General features: G+C 36.9%; 1 protein-coding gene across 10 annotated transcripts in view; it reads left to right on the forward strand.

Annotated features, from left to right (window-relative positions):
- The window catches only part of SDCCAG8 (SHH signaling and ciliogenesis regulator SDCCAG8), a 240,350-nt gene that overhangs the window by 108,951 nt on the left and 115,509 nt on the right, over positions 1 to 15,890 (forward strand). For all 10 annotated transcript variants that reach the window (XM_021666931.2, XM_012443692.3, XM_012443691.3 and 7 more), the window contains one exon: positions 5,618 to 5,760. In XM_021666931.2, coding sequence (XP_021522606.2) covers positions 5,618 to 5,760 — 143 coding nt within the window. The remainder of the gene's footprint in view (positions 1 to 5,617; positions 5,761 to 15,890) is intronic.

A 15,890-nucleotide genomic window follows, 5' to 3' on the forward strand; every position in this document is an offset into this window, starting at 1 on the left:
GACATAATGTATTTTACTCTCAGTGGAAAGGAGATGGGAGTGAATATTTGCTGAAAAACATATATGACTAAACTGGCCGGGCGCAGTGGCTCATGTCTGTAATCCCAGCACTTTGGGAGGCCGAGGTGGGCAGATCACGAGGTCAAGAGATCGAGACCATCCTGGCCAAAATAGTGAAACCCCATCTCTACTAAAAAATACAAAAATTAGCTGGGCGTGGTGGCACGCGCCTAAACTCCCAGCTACTCGGGAGACTGAGGCAGGAGAATTGCTTGAACCCAGGAGGTGGAGATTGCAGTGAGCTGAGATTGTGCCACTGCACTCCAGCCTGGCTCCTGGTGATAGAGCAAGACTCTGTCTCAAAAAAAAATAAATAAATAAAATAAACTATCATATTACCCCAAAAGTATTAAACCCACACTTTTGTTAACTGCCTCATTCTTAAATATAAAAGGATAAGCAAGTATTATCCTGTATTTGAGGCAAACATACAACATAATAGAGAGTCTAAATCAGACAAACAAACAAGAAAGGAACCTGGAGAAAACTGAGGCAACATATAATAAGCAAAGGAGAATATTTGAAATACTGTATATTCTAATAGAGAAATAAGATATTACATTCATAGAATAAAATTAGCATGCTATATAGAGAAGTGTCAATAGAGACAAGAAATAGCTCATAGAAATAAAAATTATGGTAGAAAATTTTCTCAACATTCAAAAGGAGGTTTCATCAGTCAGATCTTCCAGAAGTTAGAATCAGAAGACAGAGATGGAAAATATAAGAAAATGAGATAATCAATCCAGCAACTAATGTCCTGGAGTTCCAGGAAGAGGAAATATTAAAGTATATGGCATCAAAATATTTTAAAATAGTAGTAGAAGAAAACATCCTCAAACCAAAAAAAAAAAAAAAAAAAAAAAAGCTTTCAGATTGAAAAGGGCTCACTGAAAACTCCACACAACGAAAAACAGCTGCATTCCAAGATTGAGCATTGTAAAGTTTCAAAATGACAAGGAAAAAGAGATGACTGTAAAAGTTTCCAGAAAGACAAAAAAAGGTAAATCATAGACCAAGTACTAAAAGTCAGAGTGACATAGAGCTTTTCATTTGTACTATTAGGATCCTGAAGACAGCGGAATAGTCCTTAAAAATCCTGAATGAAAACTAATTTCAAAATAGAGTTTTATACCCAGCCAAACAATCATGTGTATGCATACAGTAATAACATTTTCAGGCATACAAATACTCGAAACGTATTTTTCATGTAACTTTTCTTATGAAAGCTACCTGGAGATTGTACTTCAACCAAAAAAGAAAATAAATTGAGAAACATGGTAACTTATGACCCAGAAAACAGAGAACTATAAAAGAGCATGGGCAAGGCTTAACACAAGATAGAGATCAACCAGGCCATACATAAGATGCCAAGAAGCATATTTCCAGGAAAAATTTTTTAAAAGAACTTATACTTTATCTAATATTTTAGGTTATTTGAAAAGATATTATTGATGGTTGTTTAACAGATATGTTTGAATATTTGGGGGAAAATGTCAGTTACCTAGAAAAACAAACTATTAAAAACCTAGCAATTTTAGAAGTAATAAAATTATATGTAAGACAATTTTTTTTTTAAGATGGAGTCTTGCTTTGTCACCAGGCTGGAGTGCAGCAGAGTGATCCCAGCTCACCATAACCTACGCCTCCTGGGTTCAAGCGATTATCCTGTCTCAGCCTCCTGAGCAGCTGGGAATACAAGTGTGTGCCACCACACCCAGCTATTTTTTTTTTTTTTTTTTTTTTTTTTTTGGTATTTTTAGTAGAGACAGGGTTTCACCATGTTGACCAGGATGGTCTCAATCTCTGACCTCATGATCTGCTTGCCTCGGCCCCCCAAAGTGCAGGGATTACAGACATGAGCCACTGTGCCTGGCCCAAAATTAGTTTAGACAAGATAACGCTTGTCTCAGTAGTGAGCAAATTTTTCATAATGATTATAATGTAAGTGACCTAGTGACTAATAATTTAACCAAAATTGTTATATGGGAGCATGAGGTGGGTTGTAGGGTGGGTGGTATGAGACCTAAATTGTCACCCTTCTTCACATAAGAAAGGTCTAATATTGAAAACTTGACAAATAGCAGTGTAAGTTTGTCTTTTAAAAATATGAAGATAAACATTGGAAGAGCTGATGGTGTGTGCCACTGGAGATTAGGTTTGAAATGGGTGAGGTAGGGCATGGGCACTGCTCTTCCTTGTTACTGGACATTTAGTACTCTTTGACTTAAATTGGGTGCATTACTTTGATAGGCAAATTTAATCAACAATAAAAATAAAGTTACATATGCCCATGATTAAGAAAAAAACTTCCTACAGTGTGGAGGCATATATATGAACAATATTAAGTCTCCCCTTTTCCAAATTCGATCCCCAGTACTGTTTTCTTTTAAGTTTCTATGTTTAGTTGTTCTGGTGGTTATATTCATGACTTGAAAGATACCTTTTGATGAGGTGTAAAGCTATCTGGACCTGCCTTTGCCCAGTTAGCCAAAAGATGGCCACATCAAACTGCACTGTAGACATGCAGGTTAATAGTGTGCTTTGAGAGTAATGTACAATTGGCCTATGGCTGTGGTTGGTCTTTCATCCCCAAGCCACTATATACAGCCAGGGAAGCAGCCTGACCTAGTTGGGTGAGGCAAAGGGTTATCCTGCCAGTGGGAGCGTGGCATTTCTGGCAAGAGATTTCTCTTCTAACTGTTGGACTTGCTGCCATGGCAGATTTTCCTGACTCAGGGAGTAAGTGTTGAGCCCTGGTCCAGCTGGTTAGATTATTTGTTGATTTTGATTATCTGCACCAATAAGCTCTTTTGCTGGCATGGATGATCAGAAGCAGGCAGTAATTTTCCATCTTCCTAACAAAAATACATTTCACCTTTTGAAATTACAATAGAAGAAGTTTTATTCAGTTTTCACCAAAATACTGCTTTATTGGGGAGGGGGAAATGTTATGATTTAAATTGAGAACTCATTAGGGATAGTCACATATTCTTAGGTGGGCCATTTTTTCTTATCACTTTGCTGTTCTTGAAAGATGGAGGGAAAAATCAATAATAATGATCATCGCCATCTTTTATTCAGCTTTTACTATGCGTGAGGCACTCTAAGTATTCCTAGCCTAATTTAATCTTCACAACAGTTTTAAGAGCTTCTTATTCCTCTGATTTTAGAAGGAAGAAACTGTATAATAGTCCAGTGACTTGTCCAAGGTCACATAAAAGTGCCAGAGCTGTGTCTGGAGCCCTGGTTTGTGTTGGCTGTTGGACCCATGTTCTTTACCTCTATGTTTGGCCTGTCTTTCAACACAACTCTTGACTTTTTGTTACATGAGAAAAAGAAAGAAGCTAATTTATACTTAAAACCTAATTACCAGTGTAAGGTACATATGTTGTTATTGTTACTTAGTGCCTATAAAAATTGTATCTTTTCTTTTTTAAAAAGTTGGAAATTTTATACATTTTCTATTTCTGTCATTCTTTTGTATTGTCTCAATTCAGAATTCTGGAGTCATCTTTGGTCTTCTGATTCCCTTCCTTTGATTTCCATAAAATCTCCATGTTCTCTTTATATTTCTGTGTTAAGTCCCTCCACTCCTCATGTCTGGAATCCTGCAGTTATCTTTTCATGGTCTCCCTTCTGCCATTCTTTGCCACCTTAAATTGATTGTGCACATTGATCCAGTTTTCTCAAGCTCAACTTCTGTCATATTGCCTACCTGTTTAAACCATAATGTCACCCCATTATCTATAAGAAAAATATAGTGTTATTAATCTATAATTCAAGACCTTTCATAATGTGATCTGAAGTATCATCACTCCAGAGTTTTTGTGCCCTTACTTCTTTCTCACTTTTCTCGTTCATGCTAATATATCCCTCATCTGGCTACTGAGGCATGAATTTTCTCTATAACTCAGTTGGTGTTTTTATATGCTTTGCATTTTGATAGTCTTCTCGTGTATATATGTCTCATTTGCCCAGATGAATTATTTACTCCTGAGTGTAGAGATGGGAACTCTGAGTTCATCATATTATTTAGTACAATTTCTTGCATACAGCACTGTGTAAAAATTAATGAATACATTTTTGAAGTTTAAAGTTAACATATAATTCCAATTCTATAGTTCTTTCCTTTTGTTAATTTCATAAATGTTAGACAATAAAAATTTAATATTTATTATTTTTATCTCTTTAATTGTATTAAATTATGGAATTGAAAATATATTGGTCTAATTTTAATAACAGAATATTTTAAAGAAGTCAGTCAGTTTAACTTAGTATTCCAATTTGAAAGAGAGAGAAAATTGACACTGAATGAAAATGTTATTATAATTATTACATAGTTTTTTAAAAATAAACCAATCTGTGAGAACTGTAATAAGTGATTATATTGTTGGTTAATGTATGGTGTTGATGGAGATAAACTGAATAGTTATACTGTTATGAATTAAGAAAAAATATAAATGAATTATTCAATTTATCCTACATGATGTATTAAATGTAGTTGGAGGTTATTCAGAATATTGAATAAGGACATGAGGAAATTTAGAAATTTATTTAAATACTAAATTTAAACCCCTCTACTTAAACATGATTTTGTTTTCCAAAAGGAGGTTACATTTTTATGTATCAAAAATTTGCTTCTTGCTTTCTGCTGAATTGGAAAATGTTTCTGCCCTTTCTTCTTTTTTTCTTGTTTTAATAACCTAAATATTTTTAAGTGTTCATCTTTTATTTTCTTTGGCTTAATTTTACAGATGTTCTATAAATAAGTATTTCTACTTTAGTATATAAATTATTTAAAATTGTGGCCCATATGAGTATTTTTGCTTTGAAATATTTGAATTTCAGTAAGATAAGGATAATTTCATCCTGAAACCAAAAAATAAACCTTCATAAATTTTATATATTCATATTTATTAGTCTTACAGTGTTCTTGTTGACTTTTTAAATTGCAAATTTAAATGGAAATATTATTTTAGCTCAGAAATCTCATACATTATCAATTCTTAAATTTCTCATGCTATTTTTTTCCTGAATTTTTTCCCCAGCAATCATGCCATTTTTTAACCTCACATTTTTCTAAAATATGTCTTAAATTATTTATTTTAACCTTTAATTTGGTTTTCAAAACACCCAAATGAAGCCATAATTTGATCTTTTAGAGTAAAAAGTACATATTTGATGTAAATCACTGCATGTGTCTGAATCTCACACAAAAATGTTACATTTTAAAGGTAGTGGCATTTTAAGTAAATATTACTTTTAAAAGAGAATGACTTTTAGAATGGTAGTGCAATTATCCACTTTGAATACTCTCATTTAATCATTGCATTTTCAAAATTAGACTTTATTTTGCAATCCAAAAAAAAAAACACCTCACTAATGTGCATTTTTGGGTGTGCTAATTCCCTTTGTCATAAAATGGAAGCTAGCCTAAATTTTCTAATAATTTTTTATCATATTGAAATTCATGGCAAAAAATAAAAATGAGCTAATTTTGAATTCAAATGCATATATTTTATATGAATGCTTTTTCTTTTTCTCTCTACCTAAGGAAATAGAGAAAATGAGAATAGAACTGAGTGAAAGCAAGCAGCACTTGGAACAGGAGCAGCAGAAGGCAGCCCGGGCCAGAGAGGAGTGCCTGAAACTAACAGAACTGCTGGGCGAATCCGAGCACCAACTGCACCTCACCAGGTACTCCCTAATCCCATTATGCACCATAGCACCGATTTCATTCCACTGATTTTTGCCACAGGCTTCCAAACAGTTGTTAGAGTTAGTCTTAGTCATTCAGTTCACACATAGCTTTCAGGCATATTAAGAAAAGTAGAGATGTGGTAAGCAAAACACCCAGACATGTGAATGATAAGTGTGGCAGGGAATTACTGATATATTACAAAACCTTTCATCTACAATGCTCAAATATTTAGGTGATTCTCTATCAATATAAGCAAAATGACATATTTCTCCTACCACCACTACTACCTCTTCTGCTAATTCTACATCTAATAAAAATCTTGAACTGAAGGAGCTGAGGAATTTATTTAGGAAAATAATAAAATACTGTCGGTGAAAGAGACAAAGTAAATAAATTGTAAGATGCAAATTGAAATGGAACTGATACAAAATAAGGAATCTGCATCCTAAGGAGGTGTAAAATTTCAAGATGAAATAGATTGGCACTGCTCATGTTCGAATTATTATTACACAGGCTTTCACCATTGAGACTTCAGATTACTTCGCTTCCATCATGAGATTTTGTGATGTGATCATCATTGTCATCAACTTTAATAAATAATGTAGCTCAGCCCTAAATTACAGTAAGACTCTTAGGTCGTAAGCATTGTGAATTTACTGTATTGGAAAAACACACACTCATAAATACACACATTGAGAGAAAAATTCAAATAGAGATAGTAGATATTTCACTTTATCATATGTGGTTTCTTTTCACTTTGAGTTTTATTATAATTTTTCGGTGTTCACATCAAGCCTTTGGTGTTGCTCAGTTCTTAGAGTTTTTCAGTTTTTAGAGAGAACTTTGTCTAAATAAAATGTAAGTTTATGATATTTGGTTTGGTTTATAAGTTAGAAAAACACTGGTCTTCCAATCATAGTAATATGTTGAATTTAAACTATGAAAGGGGACTGATCCCTTTTACATTAAACATGACAATGTAATTCTGAGCACGGTATGCTAACAGATGGAGAAAAGCACCACTTGAACAGCCTGCATTTGGAGAAAAAAATATTCTAGAGGTTGGTGAACCTCCCAAAGTTTTGGGTTAGTGTTAAGATGCCTCTGGTTCTGTTAAAATCAAACCTTGTTTAAAACATTTGTTATGATAATATTCCAAATGATTTGACATCTTCCCTTTTAAACAATAAAAGAAAGAGGAAAGAAAGAGAGAGAAAGCAAAGAAAGAAAATAAATTATTTATACATGTATGGTATCTAGAAAAAAAACCTAATAGATGAAACACATTTATGAGAAAAAAATTGCTTAACATTGCAGAATAATAACTGTCCTTTTAATGCTCGTTTAAAGTATTGTCATTGTAGAACTGAGAATGTACTGATAGCATAATGCCTGTGGTTATTTAATCTTAGAAGTTTCAGAATTTAGCTTCATCATGGTAATGTTAATAGTTTTTCTTTTCTGTCAGACTTCTATTCAGAACCAACCATTTGTGTGCTAAGCACTGCTAAACCTCAGAAATAGGACAGCGTTTAATGTCTCAGCGTGGCTGAGCTTCAGTAAATAAATATTAATGCTGGTTTTGCCCCTTTTGCCATTCTGTCTTATTCAGAGTTAATTTCTGAAGTCAAAGTCCGTAGAGAGTTTCCCTGTGTAATATCAATTTGTACTGTTTGACAAGATAAATTTCTTGCAAGTAGAGCGTATTAAGATGCAGCAACTGCTGAAAATGAACGAGTGGTAACTAATTCCTTTGTTCTTAAGAAAAACGGTTTTGCTTGGTTCCGTAGAAAGCTTTTTTTGTTGAGCTTTATTTAAACCAATTCTACAAAAATTTAAACGTAGTTTTACAGGAAATAAAAATTATTTTCTAAGTGCAGTACTCTTTTGTAAGCATTTTATGCTTAGTCTATGTTCATGTTTTATAAAATCCACATTCATAAATTTAAAGATGACAATTAGAATGCAGGGAAATGTGTATATCTCTCCTTCACACCGGCAGTGTGACTTGGTTGTTGGGCTATTTCTGATATACAGTACTTTTTTGGTTTTTTGTGTGTGTGTGTGTGTGTGTTTTAAGTTTGCTACCCCTCATCAGGCTTTATTGATTCAGTATACTCAGGTGTGTGACTGAGAAATGTTGTGTCATTCCTTTTCAGTGTAGATCAGCTGAAATACATAACTCCTACACAGATAACACCTTACCACACAGTCTCAACTTAAACACTTCAAATGGCATATTCCAAACAAAGTTGAAAATTGAATACGAAAACCATGTTTAAAGTAATGACAAAATAAGCATCCAAATCTTAAGGGCAAAGAAAATTTTAAAATTGTAGTAGAAATCTGTAGATCAATCTAAAAGAAAAAACAACCTACTGCTTTTCTGGTGTTTCTCCTTATTGGATTTTAAAATGGTAAATAGAGGCCAGGTGCAGTGCTCACACCTCTAATTCCAACACTTTGGGAGGCCAAGACCGGGGGCTCACTTGAGTCTAGGAGTTTGAGATCAGCCTGAGCAACTTAGTGAGACACCATCTCTACAAAAAATAAAAAATATTAGGTAGGCACAGTGGTGCACCTACAGATGCAGCCACTTAGGAGGCTGAGGCTGGAGGATCACTTGAGCCCTGAAGTTCAAGGCTGCTGTGAGCTGTGATTGCGCCACTATGCTCCAACTTGGGTGACAGAGTGAGACCCTGCCTCAAAAAAAAAAAAAAAAAAAAAAAAGGAAGATAGAAATTTAGTATTAATTAAAGGACCCAAATTGGTGAGTTTAACATTCACTTAGTCAACAGATACTTACTGAGCACCTACTATTTTTTAAGTACTTTGCTTGGTCCTAGGCATAGAGAGAAACAATAAAACCCAGTTTCTACCCTTCGATTACTCACACTCTAGTAAAGAAACCACATCTCTATAGGCAAATATAATAGTGTGACAACAGTGCAATGATAGAAGTGAAGATTATCACAGGAGCACACAGGAAGGAAGACTGACCCATTCTGCACCAGAGGTGAAGGCGATAGTCAAGGAAAGCTGATATCAGGGAAAGCTGACAGTGAAAAGGGATAGTGAGGGAGGTGGGGTTATTTAGCAACAATTTTGATTAATGAGACCATGAGTAAGAATTCTGAATGTGGAAAAAAGTGGGTTGGGTACCCCAGGTTAGAGAGACCAATATATGCAGAGACATAAAGATGGGAGAAAACATAAACTTGACTCTCAGGTGAGGTGTTTGGTAGGGAATAAGACTGGAAAGGGGAGCAGGGCCCGGCGGAAGAGCCTTATGGGCCACACTCTGGAGTATTGCCCATCCCGACTTACTCTTGATGCATTTTAAGCAGACAGTGTGGAAAGTGAACTTTGAGTGTTGATATAGGAGACAGGAAGACTGGTTAGGCCAAGGTCAGCAATTGCAACCCATGGGCTAAGTCTGACCCATCATCTGGGTCATTTTTGCTTGATGGGTCAGACTTGAATGGTTTTTATATTTTTAAGTGATTGGAAAAAAGGGTAAACAGTATTTTTTGACACATAAGGATTATACATTCATAAATAAACTTTTATTGGACAATGTCACCATTATCCTTCATATATTATGTATGGCATAACTAAAAATGGTTTTTATATTTTTAAGTGATTGGAAAAAAGGGAAAACAATATTTTTGACACATAAAGATTACACATCCATAAATAAAGTTTTATTGGCCAATGCCACCATTATCCTTTACATATTATATATGGCGCTACCATTACCACACTGGAGTTGATTATGGTCCTCAAAACCTAGAATATCTACTGTCTGTCCCTTTATAGAAAAAGTTCACCTACTCCTCAGTTAGGAGGCTGTTTAGTTCAAGTAAGAAGTCAAGAGGACTTGAACAATGACAGATTCGAATATGTATTTTAAGAAGGTAATTGAAGAGCTTTGGGAAAAATGGTTTGAGGAAGAGATGACTGTGAGGGACCCCAATTAGAATACAAGCACCATAGTCCAGGGGGAGAGTAATGAAGCCCTGGGCTATGTCTATCCCAGTGAAGTGAAAGGAAGTAGCATCTTCAAGAGGCGTTTGGAGTCATGAATAAGAGGGGACAGAATTAAAGGTGACTAAGTTTTCTAGCCCAAGTTGACTGGAGGATCTGTTAAGCCAGCTGAGGAACTTAAAAGAGGTAGCAGAGAAATATTTTATTGCATCCTCAGTGGAGATTCCAATGTTGGTTTGGTATGAGGAGAAAAGTCATGACTAGAGGCATAGAACTGGATCCTTTTACATAAAGGTATTTGTTGTAGCTAGGGAGTGGGTAAAAGCACATAGAAAGGACCATGTTTTTAAAGTACGATGGAAGAACTACCACTAGCCAATATGACTGAAATTGGGTCTTTGGATATATAAGAAAAGAATAAAGAAGAATGGTTCAAAGAGTATTTTGGTGGGGTAACAATTAAAACCATATGCTTTTCTTAGGGGAGGTCCCCAGACAGCCTGGGATTGAGGAAACCTGAGTTATAGTATCTTCTCTAGGCATTCACTCCAGGCATTCTTTGCAACTTTTGACGAATTACTTAACTCTTTGGGCCTGCTTACGTACCTATAAAATGAGGTAAGACTAGGCTGGGTGCGGTGGCTCACGCCTGTAGTACCAGCACTTTGGGAGGCCAAGGTTGGCGGATCATGAGGTCAGGAGATCGAGACCATCCTGGCCATGGTGAAACCCTGTCTCTACTAACATACAAAACATTAGCTGGGCATGGTGGCGCCTGCCTGTAGTCCCAGCTACTTAGGAGGCTGAGGGAGGGGAATCGTTGGAACCTGCAAGACGGAGGTTGCGGTGAGCCGAGATCTCACCACTGCACTCCAGCCTGGCGACAGAGCAAGACTCCGTCTCAAAAAAAAAAAAAAATGAGGTGAGAGTAGATGATTTATAAGTTTCCTTCTAGTTCTGATAATCAATGATTCTAATAGTGATTTAAGACAACCCATTATCAAGTTCCTATTTCTGGACATTAGGCATTTAGATTGCTTGGTTGATTTTTTGTTTAAGTTATTTCTTTAGTTTGAACTTCAGAGAGTTCATTGAAATGACCCTCAGACCCACCACTTAAATTCATTGCAACTTAGGTTCTGCTGACCTCTCACAAAGGTTATGAAAATTGTGTCAATACACTTCCAATCTCTTTTGCTGACCATTGCCCAGTGAATATTCATAAGCCTCTGCCTTGACTCTGTTGGTCTACTCTGAAAACCTTCCATGGTGCCACTCTATTAGAGAAAGGCAAATGACAGCGTGGCATGTGAGGTCATCCTGATAGGCTCTCACCCTTCCAGTCTTGCTTCATCTGAGATGAAATCCTCTTACCTGCTGACTTCCAGACAAATGTAAGCACACACAGCTCCCCTTGCACTTTTGGAGGGCTTTTTCTCTCCATTTGCTGTTCTCTGCACCTAGAATACCCCTCTGAGCTTCTCTGGCACTATTGTAATCTCACCTTCTTTCCAAGGTCTCCCTGAAATCCTGATTTTTCTACCATAGGCCTCCCCATTGATTCTTGTCAGGATTCTCCCTTTGAATCCAGCTTCCCACTTTGTGCTGATGGCATTTGAGTAAATGAATTACTCGAAGGAGGAAAAAAGCAAAATCTGGGGAAAAAAATTAATATTTGGAAGTTTTTTGTGTACTTGCAATTTTTTGCTTCTGGAATGTATATCATTCTTAAAGTAGGAGAAGAGGTCTTATCAATATTGTATTTCTCAGAGCACCCAGCTCATCACTTTGAAAAGAGTTGGAGCGTAATGTCATTAATAAAAATGGTGAATATATTGCAAATGTATGACTATTCTTTCAAACTCAGTACTGCTATATAAATAAATATTTGTATCTTCTCACATATATCAGAGTAAAAAGTATAAGAGAGTGATAAGGCTAAAATTTTTCATTGGGAATTTTACTTGTCCACATGATACTATATTATGATTTTGTAATCACTTTTTTATTTTTAACTTTGTATAAATATATATATTTAAGTATAGCAGAACCAAATGATAATCACTCCAACGATGCAAGTAGGTTTAGTAAAGTGCACCAGGCCTGTCACTTACATGTACTTGTTTAAAAACCACACACGCACACCCACTCACTCACTCTTAGAGTTTCCTGTAATTAAAAGATGACAGTGAAACTATATACTGTGGTGCACACCTGCAGTCCCAGATACTTTGGAGGCTGAGGTAGGAGGATCGCTTGAGCCCGGGAGTTCAAGGCCAGCCTGGGCAACATAGCATAACCACATCTCGGGGAAAAAAAAAAATGACAGTTTTTGAAACAAGTGCCTCATAAGCATGATCACTAAACATATCTAGCCTGGCATATATGAAAACAAAGCAAGGCTGCTTTCTTCCAGTTATTACCATTAATATTATTCAAACAACTTCTTCCTTTTCCATAACAGACTTTCAGGTACATTTTAAAATGCTCATCCATTTATTTACTCATTTCACATGGAGCGTTTTCTGTTGCAAGACACTGTGCTAGGGATAATGGGAGTTAGACAGATAAAGTGGCCTCAGCTGCTGCCCTTCAGAAGCTTACAGACTGGTAGGAAAGAGAAGAAAATGCATGAACAGGTCAGGTGTGGTCGCTCACGTCTCTAATCCCAGGACTTTAGGAGGCTGAGGCGGGCAGATCACCTGAACCCAGGAGTTTGAGACCAGCCTGGGCAACATGGTGAAACCCCATCTCCACAAAAAAATTAAAAAATTAGCTGGGCATGGTGGTGCATGCCTGTAGTTCCAGCTACTCTGGAGGCTGAGGTGGGAGGATGGCTTGAGCCCAGGAGGTCAAGGTTGCAGTGAGCTGTGGTGGCACCACTGCACTCCAGCCTGGGCAACAGAGCAAGATCTTGTCTTCAAAATTAAAGAAAAAAGAAAGAAAAAGAAAGTACACATGTAGTTGGTAAGATAAATGGTAGGATCCAGAAGAGAGGTTCTAGAAAAGGATTACAGGGAGAGAGAGACAAATGACTTCTTACTGATTTTGGTAGGATTTGGATGTAGGAAAATGATAATGAAGGGCATTCCATGCAGGGGAATCAGTGGTATTTGGGAGGTGCAGATGTCTACATAAGAGTGAGTTAAATACAGGGCACACAACTTGAACACTATCACCTTGGAGGTTAAGAACATATTCATCTTAGTATCTGCGTGGTACCATGCTGCATGTAGCAGCTCTTTAAAAAATAACAGAGTTATAGCTAACAGCAGTGGCTAACATTTTGCTGATCCCCTGCTGTTCCAGGAACCAAGCTGAGTGCTTCTCCAATAATCCTACCAATAGCTCTATAAGGTACAGACTCTTATTGTCTCTAATTTACAGCTAAGGCAGCTAAGGCACAGAGAAGGCAAAGGAGTCATCTAAGGTTACACAGCTGATATGTTATAGAAGCAGGTTTGGAACCCCAGTAATTTGCCTGCAAAGCTTGTACCCTTATCCATTAAGCTGTAATTCTATGTAAATTACTAGAGAAATGGATTAATGCAATTGTTCTGAAAAAGACAACTTAGAAAATCAGTAACATGAATTTGTAATAGAAATAAGTATTAGCTGCTCCCCTGTGCACCGATACAAATACACGACAGTGAATTTTGGCTTGAATTTTTCCTAAGAAACATAGGTCCTTTGGCCCATTATTTGCCACAGTCATTTAAACATGTTATAATGCAGTTGTCATTCTCCTTTACTTCCTTACTTAATTTTCACCAAGAAGCAAGAGAGGCTGTTATTAAAAAGTAGAAATTCCTCAAGTATTTATTTTTGACATGTCCAAATATCTGTAAAGAGCTATAGGATTTAAATTCCTGTCATATGACTGCTATTTACACACACGTGGTTGGGTTAATTTGTGATATAAAGCAACCACTTCTTAACGTTTATGTGACTCTTATTAACTGCTTAGTAAGACATTCTTTCCCATACCTTTTGCCCAAAACACATTTTTTTTAATCCTGCATTTTTTTTTCTTGTATCTGATTTTGAGGGTCACTACTGCAGGAAGGTTTTTTTGTTTGTTTGTTTATTATCCAGAGAATTTAGAACTTGGATTGTCCTAAGTATAAAACCTTAAAAATTCTTATTTCTCCTTTTACATAAATGGTCTTTTTAATAATATGTGTGTACTTCAAAGAATTTCTCAGAGCATGAATCTCAGTGAGAGTCCACCAAACCGATATTATGCTGTGACCTGCTTCTGTGATCCACATGGGAAGATCTGACCTGTGACTTAGAGAGACAACAACTTGACCTGTAGGATTTGTATCTTTTTGAAAGTGAGAAAAGGGTAGAGCAGAGGAGTCCCTAGTTTATCCTGTTACGGTGGGTAGATCATGTGGGGAGATTGAGAGAGGCTTCCTTTCCAGGGCATTCAGTTTCTACATAGTAACTAGTACAGATACTTTTTTTTTTTTTTTTTTGAGACAACATTCTCCCTCTGTTGCCCAGGCTGGAGTGCAATGGTGTGATCTCGGCTCACTGTAACCTCTGCCTCCCAGATTAAAGCAATTCTCCTGTTTCAGCCTCCCAAGTAGATAGGATTACAGGAAGGCACCACCATGCCCGCTAATTTTTGTATTTTTAGTAGAGATGGGGTTTCACCATATTGGCCAGGCTGGTCTCAAACTCCTGACCTCAGCCATCTGTCTGCCTCTGCCTCTGCCTCCCAAAGTGCTGGGATTACAGGTGTGAGCCACCGTGCCTGACCTCTTGTACAGATACTTTGCTGAAGTTAATTGTTTGGCCTCCCAGCCTATCCATATGAGTCAGAATTTTTTGGGTGAATTGAAATCCAAAAAGGAGAAATTGATGAATTTTTATAACCAGGCCATGTATAATCCAGGTGCATGCAGCTGACCTCAGGTTTCTTGAGCCAGCATGCTTTCATATCCTAACTTTCTGTAGTGGGGCTCAATTTCTATCTGAATTTTGCTAATTATTTCAGATTCTTCCAAACCATGGAGCAAAACATCCTTCATTATGAAATTGATAATAAAGGAAATACCCTTGATTTCAAACCATAAGAATGTGACTTTCTAGCTCCTTCACTTCCAGTTTCAAATCACCCTTTGGCACCCCCACACACTTGGGTGCTGTGGCTGGTAGCTGCTTCAGAACCACAGGGAGTAAGGGAAGAAAGGTGCACTAAGGAAGGGGAGGTGCTCTTAACTAGGGGAAGGGTGTCAGGGATCCTGGGTAAGTAAAACACCAAGTATCTGCACTGTTGCCCCTGTTGTCTTTTTAAAAATATAATCCCTGGTCAGGTGCAGTGGCTCATGCCTATAATCCCAGCACTTTGAGAGGCCAAGGTGGGAGGATCACTTGAGGCCAGGAGTTCAACACCAGCCTGAGCAACATAATGAGACCCCATCTCTACCAAAAAAAAAAAAAAAAAATTAAAAATTAGCCAGGCATGGTGGTGCATGCCTGTAGTCCTAGCTATTTGGGAGGCTACATGGTAGTGTGTGCCTGAGTCCTAGCTACTTGGGAAGACTGCTTGAGCCCGGGAGTTTAAGGCTATAGTGAACTTTGATTGTCATTGCACTCCGGCCTGGGTGACAGAGCAAGACTCCATCTCAAAATAAAAATAAATAAAAAATGCAATCCCTAATTTTTCCTCTAAGAAATGGTTTGAAGTGGAAAGAGGGGAGATAAGAGCACATTTCTGCCCATGTTGGTTGGACATGATATTCTCCATTGTCAACTTGTGGTAAGTCCAAGGAGGCATCATCAGTTCTTCACAACAACAGGGTCTCTTTGTTGTTTTACTGAGAGAACTCTTAGAATATAAGAAGAAAGATGCACAGATAAATCTCTAGCATGCACATGTATTGTGCATGGTCTCTGCAGCAGTGCTGTTCCAGCTGTGGTCCATGATGGGCTATTTGTTAATGTCTATGACGAGATAAGTGCCGAAATCTAGAGAAGTATTTGGCAACTTTTATATCAATTTTGAATTGCCACAACTTCCAAGTGCATGATCAGTGAGCTTTTTTTTTTCCAGTGTCATTTAAATTTTTTTCTAGTAATTCATTTTTATTGTGTTTTACAAAACTATTTGCAAAAGATTAGAAATTAA

Source organism: Aotus nancymaae, unplaced genomic scaffold (genome assembly GCF_030222135.1).
Source record: "Aotus nancymaae isolate 86718 unplaced genomic scaffold, 86718_ANA_hifiasm-v0.15.2.pri h1tg000032l_0, whole genome shotgun sequence".
NCBI lineage: Eukaryota > Metazoa > Chordata > Mammalia > Primates > Aotidae > Aotus > Aotus nancymaae.